Source organism: Zonotrichia leucophrys, chromosome 15 (assembly GCF_028769735.1).
Source record: "Zonotrichia leucophrys gambelii isolate GWCS_2022_RI chromosome 15, RI_Zleu_2.0, whole genome shotgun sequence".
NCBI lineage: Eukaryota > Metazoa > Chordata > Aves > Passeriformes > Passerellidae > Zonotrichia > Zonotrichia leucophrys.
This window is the reverse complement of record NC_088185.1, coordinates 7,703,563-7,716,118: the sequence shown is the minus strand read 5'-3', so window position 1 is coordinate 7,716,118 and position 12,556 is coordinate 7,703,563. Positions and strand designations below refer to the sequence as shown.

Here is a 12,556-nt window from a genome sequence, read left to right as displayed (position 1 = left end):
TAAGATCTCAACAGCTGCAGAACTAGTGCTGTAATATAATTCTGCAACCTGATCCTTTAGCTGAGAACATTGGTGTTTCATGGTACCATTTGGTTTGTGTCACACTGCCCAAATAATTGTCTTCTAAACAGAGCCAGAGCTTGTTCAGTGTTTTATTTACACTGTCCATGTCTGCCTCAATTACACAGTCATTGCTTACTAGGTTAAATCAATATCCAGTTTTTAGATATATCCACATTTCTAGAAATCCTATTTTGTCTATAATTGAGAGTTCAGGCCTATCTAGTACCAGACCAGATTACCACCCAACACTGTTTGTGGGATTTTCCTTGGGAAGTTTAAGATGTTGTCTGTCATCTCAAGCTTTACTTTCTCATTTGCCAAAATCTTCATGGCTGAAACCATTTTCTACTTTAAAAATATAAAACCTGGTATGCTCTTCATTATTTATGGCTCTTGTCAGTAACATGCATTACCCTCCAGGGTTAATGGCTCTGCAAGTGTGTGCTATCAGAGCAGCACCATTTCTGCACTGTGTAAAAGTTACATTTTGAAAAATTGAGCACAATCCTTTAAAGACCTGTATGCACATATTGTAAAGCATTCATGGAATTTCGCAGACATGTCTGTTCTAGGGGGGGAAATACTGTTCCCCTAAAACATTCTAAGGAAAAACCAAACCACCCTGCAGTTTTTCCTCTCTGTCTGCCTGTTTTCCCCTTGTGAGATTTTTCTGCCTCTGTGTAATCTGCCTCTAACATTAGGCAAAACCCATTCTTCCTACCAAAGGACTGAATTGCCCTGCAGTGTTTAGGTTTCTTTATCCTGTTATTGGGCTGCAGTTTGTTCACACCCACAAAAACAGCATACATGGGTGCTGGATTTGGTTACCTGCTTTGCAAATCCAGTGTGTGCTGTTTCATGAACATGAAGAAGGGGAAGAGTATTGTTGTTTCAGCTGGTTCCACTTGCTGTGTAGCCATGTAAGTAGATTAGCTGATATCAGTGTTAAGGACAGAGTAGTTAAAACAATAACTTAATGAACACATCCTTTTTATGAGACTTTTTCCTTGTAAAAGCTACTGAATTCTGACTCATTTATCTGACTCATACTGAATTGCTGGCTCCTGTTGTAGAATATCCTCTTAGAAAAGTCTCTGAGCATAGCATGCTGTGTCAAAGGGACAGAGCTTTCCAACTGCTGCATATAAAACTGAGAAGGGGACCTGAAAAGGACTGAAAATGACAGGGTGAAGTACAAAAATAGAAAATAAAGAACTGAGAGGAAAAGAGAGACTGAGAAACAATAGAGGGTCAGCAGTAAATCCGGTTTGCCTTTCTAGCTCAGGAAGGTGTCCTGGAATCTGTGTTTCAGGGCACCCACTGGGTGGTCACCAGAACTCTTTGAGTGTGTGAAATGAAATGGAAAACAATAGCTCAGCAGCAATTGCTTTTTTCCCTCTGATGAGGTGTTCCTTGAATTGCCAGCACGACTCCTGCTTGATTTAGCAGTGAATGCAGGCAGGCATTTCCTGAAGTGACAGCGCTGTTAGAAATGCAAAGGGAGAGGGAATAGGATACAGGAGAGTGTCCCACTAAACTGTCTGTGCAACAAAAGGGAGGATGAAATGTAGCACAGCTGCACAGGGGTCAGCTACCCAATCTGAAAACCCTCATCTCATTCTACAAATAGGTGATAGGAGCCAGCAAGATGTGGTTGAAAGAGATAGACCTTTTTGCAATGGGTAGTAGTTAAAGCCAGCTTTGTTGTCTTCCTAACTTCTCTACTTTTTATTTAAACTCATATTATCTAATAAACTCTCAACTATCTCAATTCTCATGGGGAATTTTTGCCAGTAAATGTAGATATTGTTTGTGTTCTGTCCCATTCTGACAGTCTCTGTGTATGTATATATCTGCTTACTCATCTGTTCCATTATCTCCAAATAACATATAAATTATTCCTTTCAGAAAGGGTGTCTTCTCTGAGCCTTTCAAAGATACAAATACAGTGTATGGCTCCAAGATTACTGCACTGACTTGGCAGAAACTGTTCAAGAATCACTGCTGCCCCTCCTCCTCCCTGATTACAGCCCTTAGGAAAGAAATGTGATGACTCCTCATTTTTTTGTTATTCAGCACATATTTGTGATCTTTTCTTTCATTAAACTTTGTATTTCCTCTTTGCTTCACCTTCTTCCTTCATCAGGATGGATGTTAGAGAGCACCTCATGCAAATGGACAGGGAGACCCAAAAGGACATTACTGTGACAAATTAATTAGTTATTAGCTAAGCTGAATTTAGTCTCATCTCATGCCTTTATATTTAGTCACTTGTGCTGGTTTTTATCCAGTGCTCAGTCACTCCTTTTAGTCCTTCATTTGTTTTTAGAACAAAAAAAATCTTGTCAATTGCTGAGATCGGTTTTAAACCCTCCCACTGTCCAGGGCATTCACCACCTTACCTACACACATGTTATGTGCACTGTTTTCTAGTCTGTTAAAAAATCCTTTCCTATTGTACTTTCAGCTTTGGGTACAGTATGAAACAAAGTTAATTATTGTTCTACATTTACATTTTAAGTTAACTGAGCTCTTTAGTTTTTGCTTCTGCTCTGGATATGTTCAATCCATTTCCAGGCTCTCATTCCTGTTAGCTGTTTATCAGAGTGCAGTGTCTGTGCTTTCACTGTCACCTCAGACTCTCAGTTTGGTGCCTACAGCAGAGTGAGGTCTTACCCCACTTTACTCATTGTAAAGCACTAACATTATGTCTTTCCTTTTTCTTCCTCTGAGTGAAGACCCTTCTGTTTGACTCAAACTTCCTTGCAAGGTTACAAAGTGAGGTTTCACAGCAGTTTAGGAGCTCCTGCATCCTGCCTGCCCATGTTGTGAGGCCAGGCCAGACCTAAGACCTTTTGGTTCAGGAAAAGGATGGCAGCTTGCCCTTCCTTCACAATCTGAATTCCTGTGTAGCAGCAGGTGTTAAAACTGAAATTCTCAATTTCTTATTGTGACATGAGTCAGATTTCAGTAACTCTGTTAAGGGGAAAAACCTTGGTCTGAAAATTTAGCTCCCCCTCCCAGCCTATCTTTGAAGTGGGCTCGTTTTCAACAAGCCAGTGTTGAGTGGAGCTTTTACCAGTGGAGTTCATTGCAATCTGCCAGAGGCCGTTTCTGCAAGGCTGTGAATACATTTTGCAGAGAGAAAGAAGTAAAAAAATCTCCAACCCTGCGAGAGAGGCAGGAGAAAAGGGGATTGCTCTTCCCACCACCAATGCTCAGGCTTTAGGACAGATGTCAGTAGTGGCTTCAGAGTGTGAAATGAGCCCACACAGCATCCAGGTATGAAGTCAGGACTGCTGTAATGAACTAAAAGTGCAGGTTCTAAAGAATGTAATCAGCTCTTCAGGAATCTGGGCAGAATGCCATGGATAATAGCTTTTCTTTTAGGAGGGACACTGTAATGATGATATGGATGTCTTAAATAGTTGTGGTCATTAATAACCCCAGGTAGACAAGAGGTCTCTTTTAATATTATCCAAACAGCAGTGTTTTACCCCTAGAGTCTCAGTATGATATTGGCTTCTGGGAATATCCACTATCTATAGCTGCAGAATAACTGCTTTAATGATGTCTTTGTTTAATTTCTTCCTAATGGAATTCCCACCCATTCTCTCCAAACTGCTGCCCAATCCACATTGTTACAGAAGACAAAGATTATCTTTATGGGGAAACTAGTTCCATATGTCTGAAAAGGGACATTACCATGTCACTTTCTGAAAATCTGAAACTCCTCTTCCATGGCACAAGCTGTGGGAGTTAAGATTTTATAAAATTGATAAGTATTTAGGTGCATGGATATTCTCAACTGGTCAGACAAGAAAATCAGGAGAAAACAGGACAGCCTAAAAATAATTTAGGCGTTCAAGAACATAATGGAATTCCAGTAGATGTTAAATTTTTAAAACTTGCCTTGCATGTCAACACTTTGAAATGTCAACAGTATAACAAAAATAAAATAGATGTAAACAGTGAAATGTATTATGTTGTTTGGATCTTGGCAGTCACTTCCAACGAAATAATAGCAGGAAATTATAGAGGAAAAAAATGGTGAAATCATTCTGTAGTCATTGGGTATTCATGTGAGTCTTCTGTGTCGAGATAACACTTGGGTTTATTTGTATTATAGAATGAAAGATTGCTGTTATAATTGGAAACTGTTAAAGGTTTTGTAGCTCAGGCTAAAGGTTATCCAGGCTGCTGCAGCAGATATCCTAATTCTGACAAAAGATATACAGTAAGGACAGAACATTATAACTGAAAGAGTAATCTAAAAATATACATAGTGCAAGAATTCTGCCATGCTAGGCACTTGTTAGAGCTGATAAGAATTGGTGATTGTTGGTTTTTGTCCCAATTTTTCAAATATGTGAAGGTATATTGAAACTGAATCCTACCATTTTGAGATTTCACATATGTTCTTGTCAAGCAGTGCATATTTTTCTTGCCTGAGTGATCATTTGTGCCCAAGCCTAAATTCTCTTAAGGTTTAACCTTCTGTGGAAGTGTTCTGATAACAACAAACACAGTTAATGCTAATGAGTTATGTATGAGTGTAATAGAGGGGAATCAGCTCAGAATGTGTTTGAGGGTGGGAACAAAGGCCAGAGGTACCCACATATGGTTAAATTAATGGTCAGAGTACCTGGCATGGGATCAGGAGGAATGTCACTCCGAGCTCTGTCAGCTAACCTGCTTTGTTGAAACTTTAGGAATATAAACAGCTGAAACCCAATGCATTTGACATTGCAAACTATTTTAGCTACCAGATTACAATTGTTGTTGTGGGATCTGGTTTTGTGCATCTCCTAGCTTTTAGTGCATTTGTTCAACCCATAAAAATCTTCTGCTTATCTTAAAAAAGCCCCATATGTTCCACAGCTGGCACAGCTGGTGCTGAAGACCTAAAATGTGCACATGTGTAACTTACCTGCTTGCAGGACATAGCCAGCAATGAGAGATGCACGGGATGCTGGCACAGAGTTCACAGCTTGCTCACTGGATCAGAGTCATTTTGAGAGGGTTATCTGTTGTTTGCCTGGAAAAATCAGCTATTTTAAACATTTACTTTTGTTCTCCACTGTAAATAAACATGAGCAGGCTTAATCTCATCTGTTTTGTTTGTGTAAACCACAGCACCTCCCTGGGCCAAGCAAACTCTGCCTGGCTGGTGCAGCCTGGAGAATCCACTAGAAGGGAACATCCCTGGTTTGGAGCTGAGGTGTAGTAAGGAATAGATCCACTGCTATTGCTGTATATAAGAGCACTGAGGCACTTCATCATGCCTGAACTAAGGCTATTTTTTCCCAAAAGAATTAGAAACTTTTGTGGATGTCATATCAACTGGGCTTCAGGAACACCTTGTACCTGCTCTGAATACCCTGCCAGCTGCTGCCAGGGCTTTAGTCAATGTGAGTAGCTTTTGACATTCAAGATGCTTTAATGAGGATCAGAGTAAAGGATGCAGCTTATTTTATTTTCTGCCTGATTTTCTAGATGGTCAAAGTCCTTCTGTACTGGGTATTGGAGGTGGTTTGTTGTTTACTCTCCATTATTAATGTAATGAGATTTGTGTGTCTTGTTGAAAAGGCTGTGGCTTGTGGAGTGAGGTGTTTCCCTTTTTAATTTCCTTTTGCAGCCTGAGACCAAACATCTGGATAGTAGTCTCAAGGCTTATTCTTCTTTTGCTTTAATCAGTGCTGTATGTACAGTACCCCATGCTGGATGATTCTATTGTTCTCAAATCAAAAAGCTAAGGCCAGTAGTTCAGTTAATGCACCAGTTAATTCTTGTCAGCATGGCTGACCTCCAGATCATTCATATATTCATTTTCCTCTACCACTTTTAAAACAGCCACTGATGCTGATGAATATTTTCACATTTTAAGTGGTAAAGTTTGTGTGATTTGATCCCCCATTATCCTGAGTTTATTTGGCTACAGCAACCCAAACCACAGGTGGAGTTCAGAGAGGCAAAGCTCTCCCTCAGGGCAGTAGATGAGTGGCCAGGGAGCAGCATGAGGAGAGGACTGGCAGGAGCCCTGGGAGATGCCTTCAGCACAACACTTGTGTTTCCATGCTGAGTCCCACTGCTCCTTACCTTTCTCTGTTTGATTTTGGGTTGAATCCACACGGTGAGCTTTGGAGGGGAAGCTCAGTGTTGTAACAAAATCCCAAAATGGCACAGACAAAGGACACTGATGAATTGATTCATGATGTCTCAATCTGTGCTTAAGAAAAAGGTGAAGCAAGTCTTGTGTATCCAGGCAACTGTAAAGCCTTCACTGTTGCCATGGGAGGTTTTATCAGTGGTTGAAGTTCTCCTTTTCTTCTAATTGAGGGCAGTACTAGGTAGAAGAAGGAGGTTTCTAGACAGACCCTATTGCTGCAGAGACAGCAAGGAACAGTCTGGAGCAGTGACACACACAGACACAAACTAAGGTCTGATCAAAATAAAAATGGTAGAAGTCAGTCATGTCCAAAATATAAATACAACAAACTCCTGAGGCTTTGTCAGGATGATTTGTCTTTTCACAATCAGGCTCCAAGTAAAACAAATGCAGTATTTGACCTGAAAAGAGAATTCACCTTCTCTCACCCAATTAATCTAATACAGCAGGAATATTTGTTATGTCTTACCAAGCAGCCTTACAAAAGAAAATCCTCAAACATGTGTGCTTAATTAATGATTTTCTTCTTCGGTGCACACACAAAAGGGATGCATTGTGGGTACCATCTGATGCTGAATGCTGCCTTAATATATTGTTCAATATATGTATGAATATGACACTTACATGTGGCCTATGGCTCCTGACAGGCAGGACTATCTTTTAGCATTACAGATATATGGATGAGTTAGAGGAGACCTGCTTTTGGGGTTTGAAAGATAGCCAAGGAAAAAGAACAAATTCCTTGCATAATATTTGATCAAAGAATAGATTTTAAACAAAAATCTGAAGTTACACTGCTTTCTCACTTCAAGACTAAAATGTTTTGTATGTTTCAAAGAGCAGATGCCCAACAAACATCTTTGTACAGGAAAAGGAAATATTTCCTTAAACATCCTGCAGCAAACGTGACTGATTGAGCTTCCTTTTCCCCCTGCCTGGTGCATTTCCCTTCTTTGCACAGACAGGATCTAACCAGATTTGCAGGGTATGAACTGCAGGTTACTTTCAAATTCATAACTATGAAATGGTTCGTTTAGCAGGACAAAGGCCAAGCTGACAGACACCCTCTTTCCAGCTCAGCATGTGCATAGCAATGGGAGGGTGGCAAGGAGCTTTTGTTAATCTCAACCGAGCTGGCAAGTATGCTGCAAAATGAAGGCTTTGAAGATGTTTTTTTCTTCCATTTTTAAAGCAGCAGTTTGTTAGAACAAAGCTTGAAAATCTTGAAAGAAAAAAAATCTACAAAATATTGAATGTCCTCCCTGGCAGTCATATAACTTAGGTAAATTTCTCCACTAGCAATTAGTCTGTATAATTTACTTTACCAGTCTTTATTGGTTTTGGATCTTTATTTTTTTTAGGTTCTGTTCTGCTGCATCTGTGAAAATGTTTTTCCCCAGCTTGAATGCACTTTTGAAAAAAAAGGAATGGTTGGCAGAAACAATTAGGGTATCAGGTCAGGTTGGGGCTGATCCAAGCAGCAGGATTTTTTCCTTTTAGTTTAAATGTGTAAAAATTGAAAGCTTTAAAAGCTTCATGCTTAGAGCTGTTCCCAAAATAGCTGGGACTCACACTCCACTTCCTAATGTGCTCACATCACAAGACCAGCTGCTGCTCCTTGCTTGCTCTCTTTTGTCCGAGGCTTCAGGGGAGAGCTGAGGTGCTGCTCTGCAAGGGAGCAGCCCTTCCTTCTTCCTCACAGGTGACCCAGCTCTCCTCCCCAAAGCCAGCCCAGGTGATTTCCCTCTGGGCACCAATACCACACCCCACCTTCCTGAGCCAAACAACCCAGTGCCTTTCACAAAACACAGTGACTCCGTTCAGGGATTGGTTTACATGTTTTTATTTTTATGCGAAATCATAAATACAAAATAAAAATAGTAAACAAGTGCTATAGATTTATCTTTTCATTGGGATGAGGTTCAGGCCTGATCCTGAGCACTTACAAGGTTTTAAATTCAGGATTAGATCTTTGTTTTTAGAAAACAAAATAGCAGAAACCAACTTAGACTTTTACCCTGAAGCCAGTGACATCAGTAACAGCATTCTCTCAGGTTATCTTTTAAAGCACAGCAACAACTAAAGATACCAAAGGATGAAATTAAATATAAAAATATTTTTTAAAATGGGCTCCACTTCCTGCAAGTATTGTTGGGTGCTGCCCCTCTGATCTCGGGCACAAGTTACAGTTTTGGTAGGATGATGCTGTGTTTAGTAGCACATGCACAGTTAGCACTGGCTTCTTCCAAGAGATCTTTCTGTGTAAGTTTTTCAGATTTTGGTTATAAGAGGATCCAGCCCTGCCTTGATACAAGAAATTTGGCTTGGTAAAATTCCCTTCTAAGGCACTGGTTTCCCCTCCCTCTCCCAAAGACACCAGTTTTGATTTGAAATGCTAGTGATGGATTCTCCAGGAACATTTCATCATTTGGTGCAGCACTTCTGAAGGCTCTGCTGTTCAGAGACATGCAGACATTTTTGTCAGTGGGGTTTAGTTCTTTAACTTGAGACAGAAGAGGGCAAGGTCCAGGATTTGGACTAATATCTGTGGGCTCATTTGGTAGACACCAGAGAGCTGAGTGACAAATACAGCTGGATGTTACAATTTGAAACAAAGTAGTCATGAAATAAAGGCACCAAACCATATAACAAGCCAACTTTGGTAGATTTCTTGCAAAATATATGCCTTTAAATACATTTACAGTTTACAAGGTTACACTGTTTTCAAAAAGTTGCAATGATGAAATATAGGATGTTTGACTCTTGTACCAAAACTATATATCACATCATAAAACCAATATTACAGCTTTTATTTAAATGGAGGCAGTATTAGAGCTGCACCTCTATAGAGCAGAAGTAGTTGTAGACATATTGCTCTGCTTTTGTATTCTCTGATGAGCTCAGACCCTGCTATTTATGTGTCTAAAAAACAAAAGCAGTTATTTTCAAAAAGGCACTCAATATTCAACATCAAAATTTGCAGGGGCAAGGCTTTAGTCTCTCATTCCAGTTTATGAATTGCTGATACCTCCAGGACTTTAAGTTTGCTAAGCAAGGCAAGAACAGGGTCAATGTGAATCTGTCAGACCCACAGTTATGGTTTGTCAGTGAGTTTGGTGTTACCAGAAAGCTGTAAGGGTTAATGCTCAGGTCAGGTGTGCACTGTATTGCTACATGATTGTGAGGACCTATGAGGTTGTAGGGTTGATCTCTGAGGAGTATAAACAGCACATTTCCTCCCTAACTCTTGGCAGAAATCTCCTTATGGCAATGCAGATGCTGCCACAGTCAGTAGCATAATCCTGTGTGGATTTACAAATAATTAGATTGAAGGAGTATCACACCATTGCCTTAAGCCCCTCCCTTAACAAAGTTTGTCTCTGCAGTGTAAAATGAAAAAGTGTAAGCTAATATTTCAGACTGTGATGGAGTTCAGGAGGTGTTGACCTCAGGAAAATTAAAGTTATGTTGCCCAAAGCATCTTCCTTCCAGTCTGCAGAGTGTGACTAGGGCTGTGCAGAGGAGCTGAGAGCTGTGAGAGTCATGACTTCACAACTGATCACCTGGTGTAAAGTCTCACTCGAGATATTTTTGGTAAAATTCTTCCAGCAATTTTTTGCTTGATTTGATAAATGAAGGAAAGCACGTGTTAACAAAACCGTGGTGGGGAGCCAACCAAGCTCACGTCCAACTGAACACACATTTCAAAACTGGCAGCAAGCAGAGCTTGGCAGGAAGGCCACAAAGACATCATTCCCCCCAGCCATCAGTATCTGGGGTGATTTTTATGCTTCCAATCTCCTGTAGCGCAGATGAGAGGAGCAGAGGCCCTGCTGGAGCCAGGACATACAGTGATCTCCTAGATTTCTTAATCTAGTCCTTGAATAATTCTGGCAATGAGTTCATATTCAAGTAAAAACAGAGCATAAGCTGAAGAAGAAATGAAGAACCTCAAGGGACAACCTACAATCTGATTTGTACTCCACTAAAGGACAGCAACTACCTGAAATCTCTTTCGAGGTTTCAAATACACACAGACCAATACGCTTCACTGAGGGCCTGAAACAACTGAAGAAAGTTAAATAACTTTCTCCAGAGAGTTACTGCCTGTGGGATTAAGGACCGAGGTTAGTGTCAGGCTTTGGACAGAATCCCTATTTTAATTGCCCGAATGGATCAAACCCCCGTTATCAGTCCGAGCGGGACCTGCCGGATGCAGCCTTTGGGGAGAGATGACGGAGATGCGAAGCTGCTCCTCAGCTCTGGCGCGCACCCGACGCCCGGTCCCGGCAGCAGGCGGTGCCCCGAGGCACCGGCAGCCACAACGGGGGCAGAGTACTCACAAGTGTCCGGTAACACCGGGGAACGGCCGGAGCCGCCGGCGGGCAGGCGGCGGCGGCGGCGCCCGGACGGGGCGTCCCGGCAAACGCCACCGTGACTCGCCGGGGCTCCTCGGTTCCCGACGCTGGTTCGCGGAGGGCTTTGCTCGGCCGGCAGCGCGGTCGGTCAGTACCGGGAGCCGGCGGCGCCGAGCGCGGCGCTGCCCGCAGCGGAGCGGCCGGACCCGCCGGGGAGCCGGGCTGGAGGGCAGCGGGGCGCTGCCCTGCCTAGGGCCGCCGCTTCACGGGGGTCCCCGCTAAGAAAAGCCTCCAGGCAGGGGAGCGCTGGAGCTCCCCGCAGACGCTCCCGGGCCGCAGCCGTCTGTCCGTGCCCCGCGGGGCCGCGGAGCGGGCCAGCCCCGCTCAGACGTAATTCTTCTTGTCGTACTCGCCGTTGGACGTGGGCCGCCGCGGCGCCGAGTACTTGACGGGGAAGGAGGTCTCGTCGCGCTGGGAGCAGGAGCAGCAGCAGATGAGGCAGCCCCCGAAGAGCAGCAGGGCCGTGGCCGCCCAGCCGATGTAGAGCGCGGCCCCCATCTCCCGCTTCTTGGACGACGGCACGCTCGGGTCGTAGAAGTCGCTGATGACGATGTTGGCGAACCAGCAGAGCGGGATGAGGACCAGGACCCCGCAGAGGATGTAGACGGCCCCGCCGGCGATCACGATGCGGGATTTCATCTTGCCGGGTCGGATGCAGTTGGTGCACTGCGCGCCCACCACGGTCACCAGCAGCGCCACCAGCCCCAGCAGCGCCACGATGACGGTGAGCGCCCGGCCCGCCTGCACCTCGGGCGGCAGCGCCAGGATGGAATCGTACACCTTGCACTGCATCTGCCCCGTGCTCTGCACCGCGCAGCTCATCCACAGCCCTTCCCAGATGGTCTGCGCCACCACGATGTTCCCGCCGATGAAGGCCGACACCTGCCACATGGGCAACCCGCAGGCCACGATCACCCCCACCCAGCCCAGGATGCCCAGTCCCAGCCCCAAAATTTCCACCGCCGCCGAAGTCATGCTGCTGCCAGCGCTGTCCCACGGGCTCCGCAGGAAGGAAGGCGCGGTGGGTCTGCTCCGCTGCCCCGGGCGGCTCCGAGCCGGCTCTGAGCGCCGCGGCCGCGGGCAGGGCTATTTGAGGAGCCGCGGGGCGCCCGCCCTCCGCCCCCGGCCCGCCCGGCCCGGCCCTGCCCGGCAGCAGCACCGCCCGCCGCGGGCCAGAGCCGGGGGAGGGTGTCCGGCCCTCCCTCCCGCTCGGGGGTCCCCACCGGAGCCGGGAAACTTCGCTCTGCTCTCCCCGGCTCCCAGCTCCGGGAGGAGTTCGCAGGGACGCTGCCCGGTCCCAGTTAGGCGTGGGCCGGGAGGCATCTCGTCTCGGATTTCGGCTGCTCAAATTCCTTTTAGTGCCGTTATCTGTGAATTTCCTATTTACTGATAAAGTCCGCAGCCAGACCTTCAGAGAGGTCTTGCCAATACAGGCACCCAGCAGTGTGAAAGTCCTGGTTATAGGAGTCTAACTGATCATTTTTTGGGAGACTAAGCACTGATGGACAGGCACAGCTCTCTCCTGCACACTGGGTCAGGCAAACGTTAAAAAATACCAGCGTCAATAGCTTAGAAACCACCCAGAAAATAAAAGAGCCTTGGATATGGGATCTGCATGTCACCTGTCAGTACCAGTAGACAGATTTTTAGACAGGTCCAGGAAAAATAACTGCTCTTAGGTTACACCAGGCATGAAACTGTTTGCTCTGATTCTGGAGCCAAGAGCAAGGTATACAATTTGAACATGTTTTCACAAAGATTTCAAACTTGACTTTATTGTTTTAATTGTTCCAGAACATTTTAATCTTTATGGTAGGTTAAGGAGTTAAATGCCCATGTCTAAACCACTGTATTTGCAAGAGGTTTTATCATCAGGCTGGGCAAATGTAATTGCTACAGTCTCTTC

The 12,556-nt window shown here is 44.4% G+C and overlaps 1 protein-coding gene across 1 annotated transcript; it reads right to left on the bottom strand.

Moving 5' to 3' along the window:
- Positions 1-8,059: 8,059 nt before the first annotated feature.
- Positions 8,060-11,703, bottom strand: CLDN5 (claudin 5). The gene has a single exon (XM_064726970.1). It carries the CDS (start codon positions 11,623-11,625, stop codon positions 10,975-10,977), a length of 651 nt encoding a protein of 216 aa, XP_064583040.1. The 5' UTR covers positions 11,626-11,703; the 3' UTR covers positions 8,060-10,974.
- Between the last annotated feature and the right edge of the window lie 853 nt (positions 11,704-12,556).

Excerpts from the sequence above, each read along its gene's own strand:
- CLDN5 (XM_064726970.1), bottom strand. The coding sequence starts at position 11,625 with ATGACTTCGGCGGCGGTGGAAATTTTGGGGCTGGGACTGGGCATCCTG.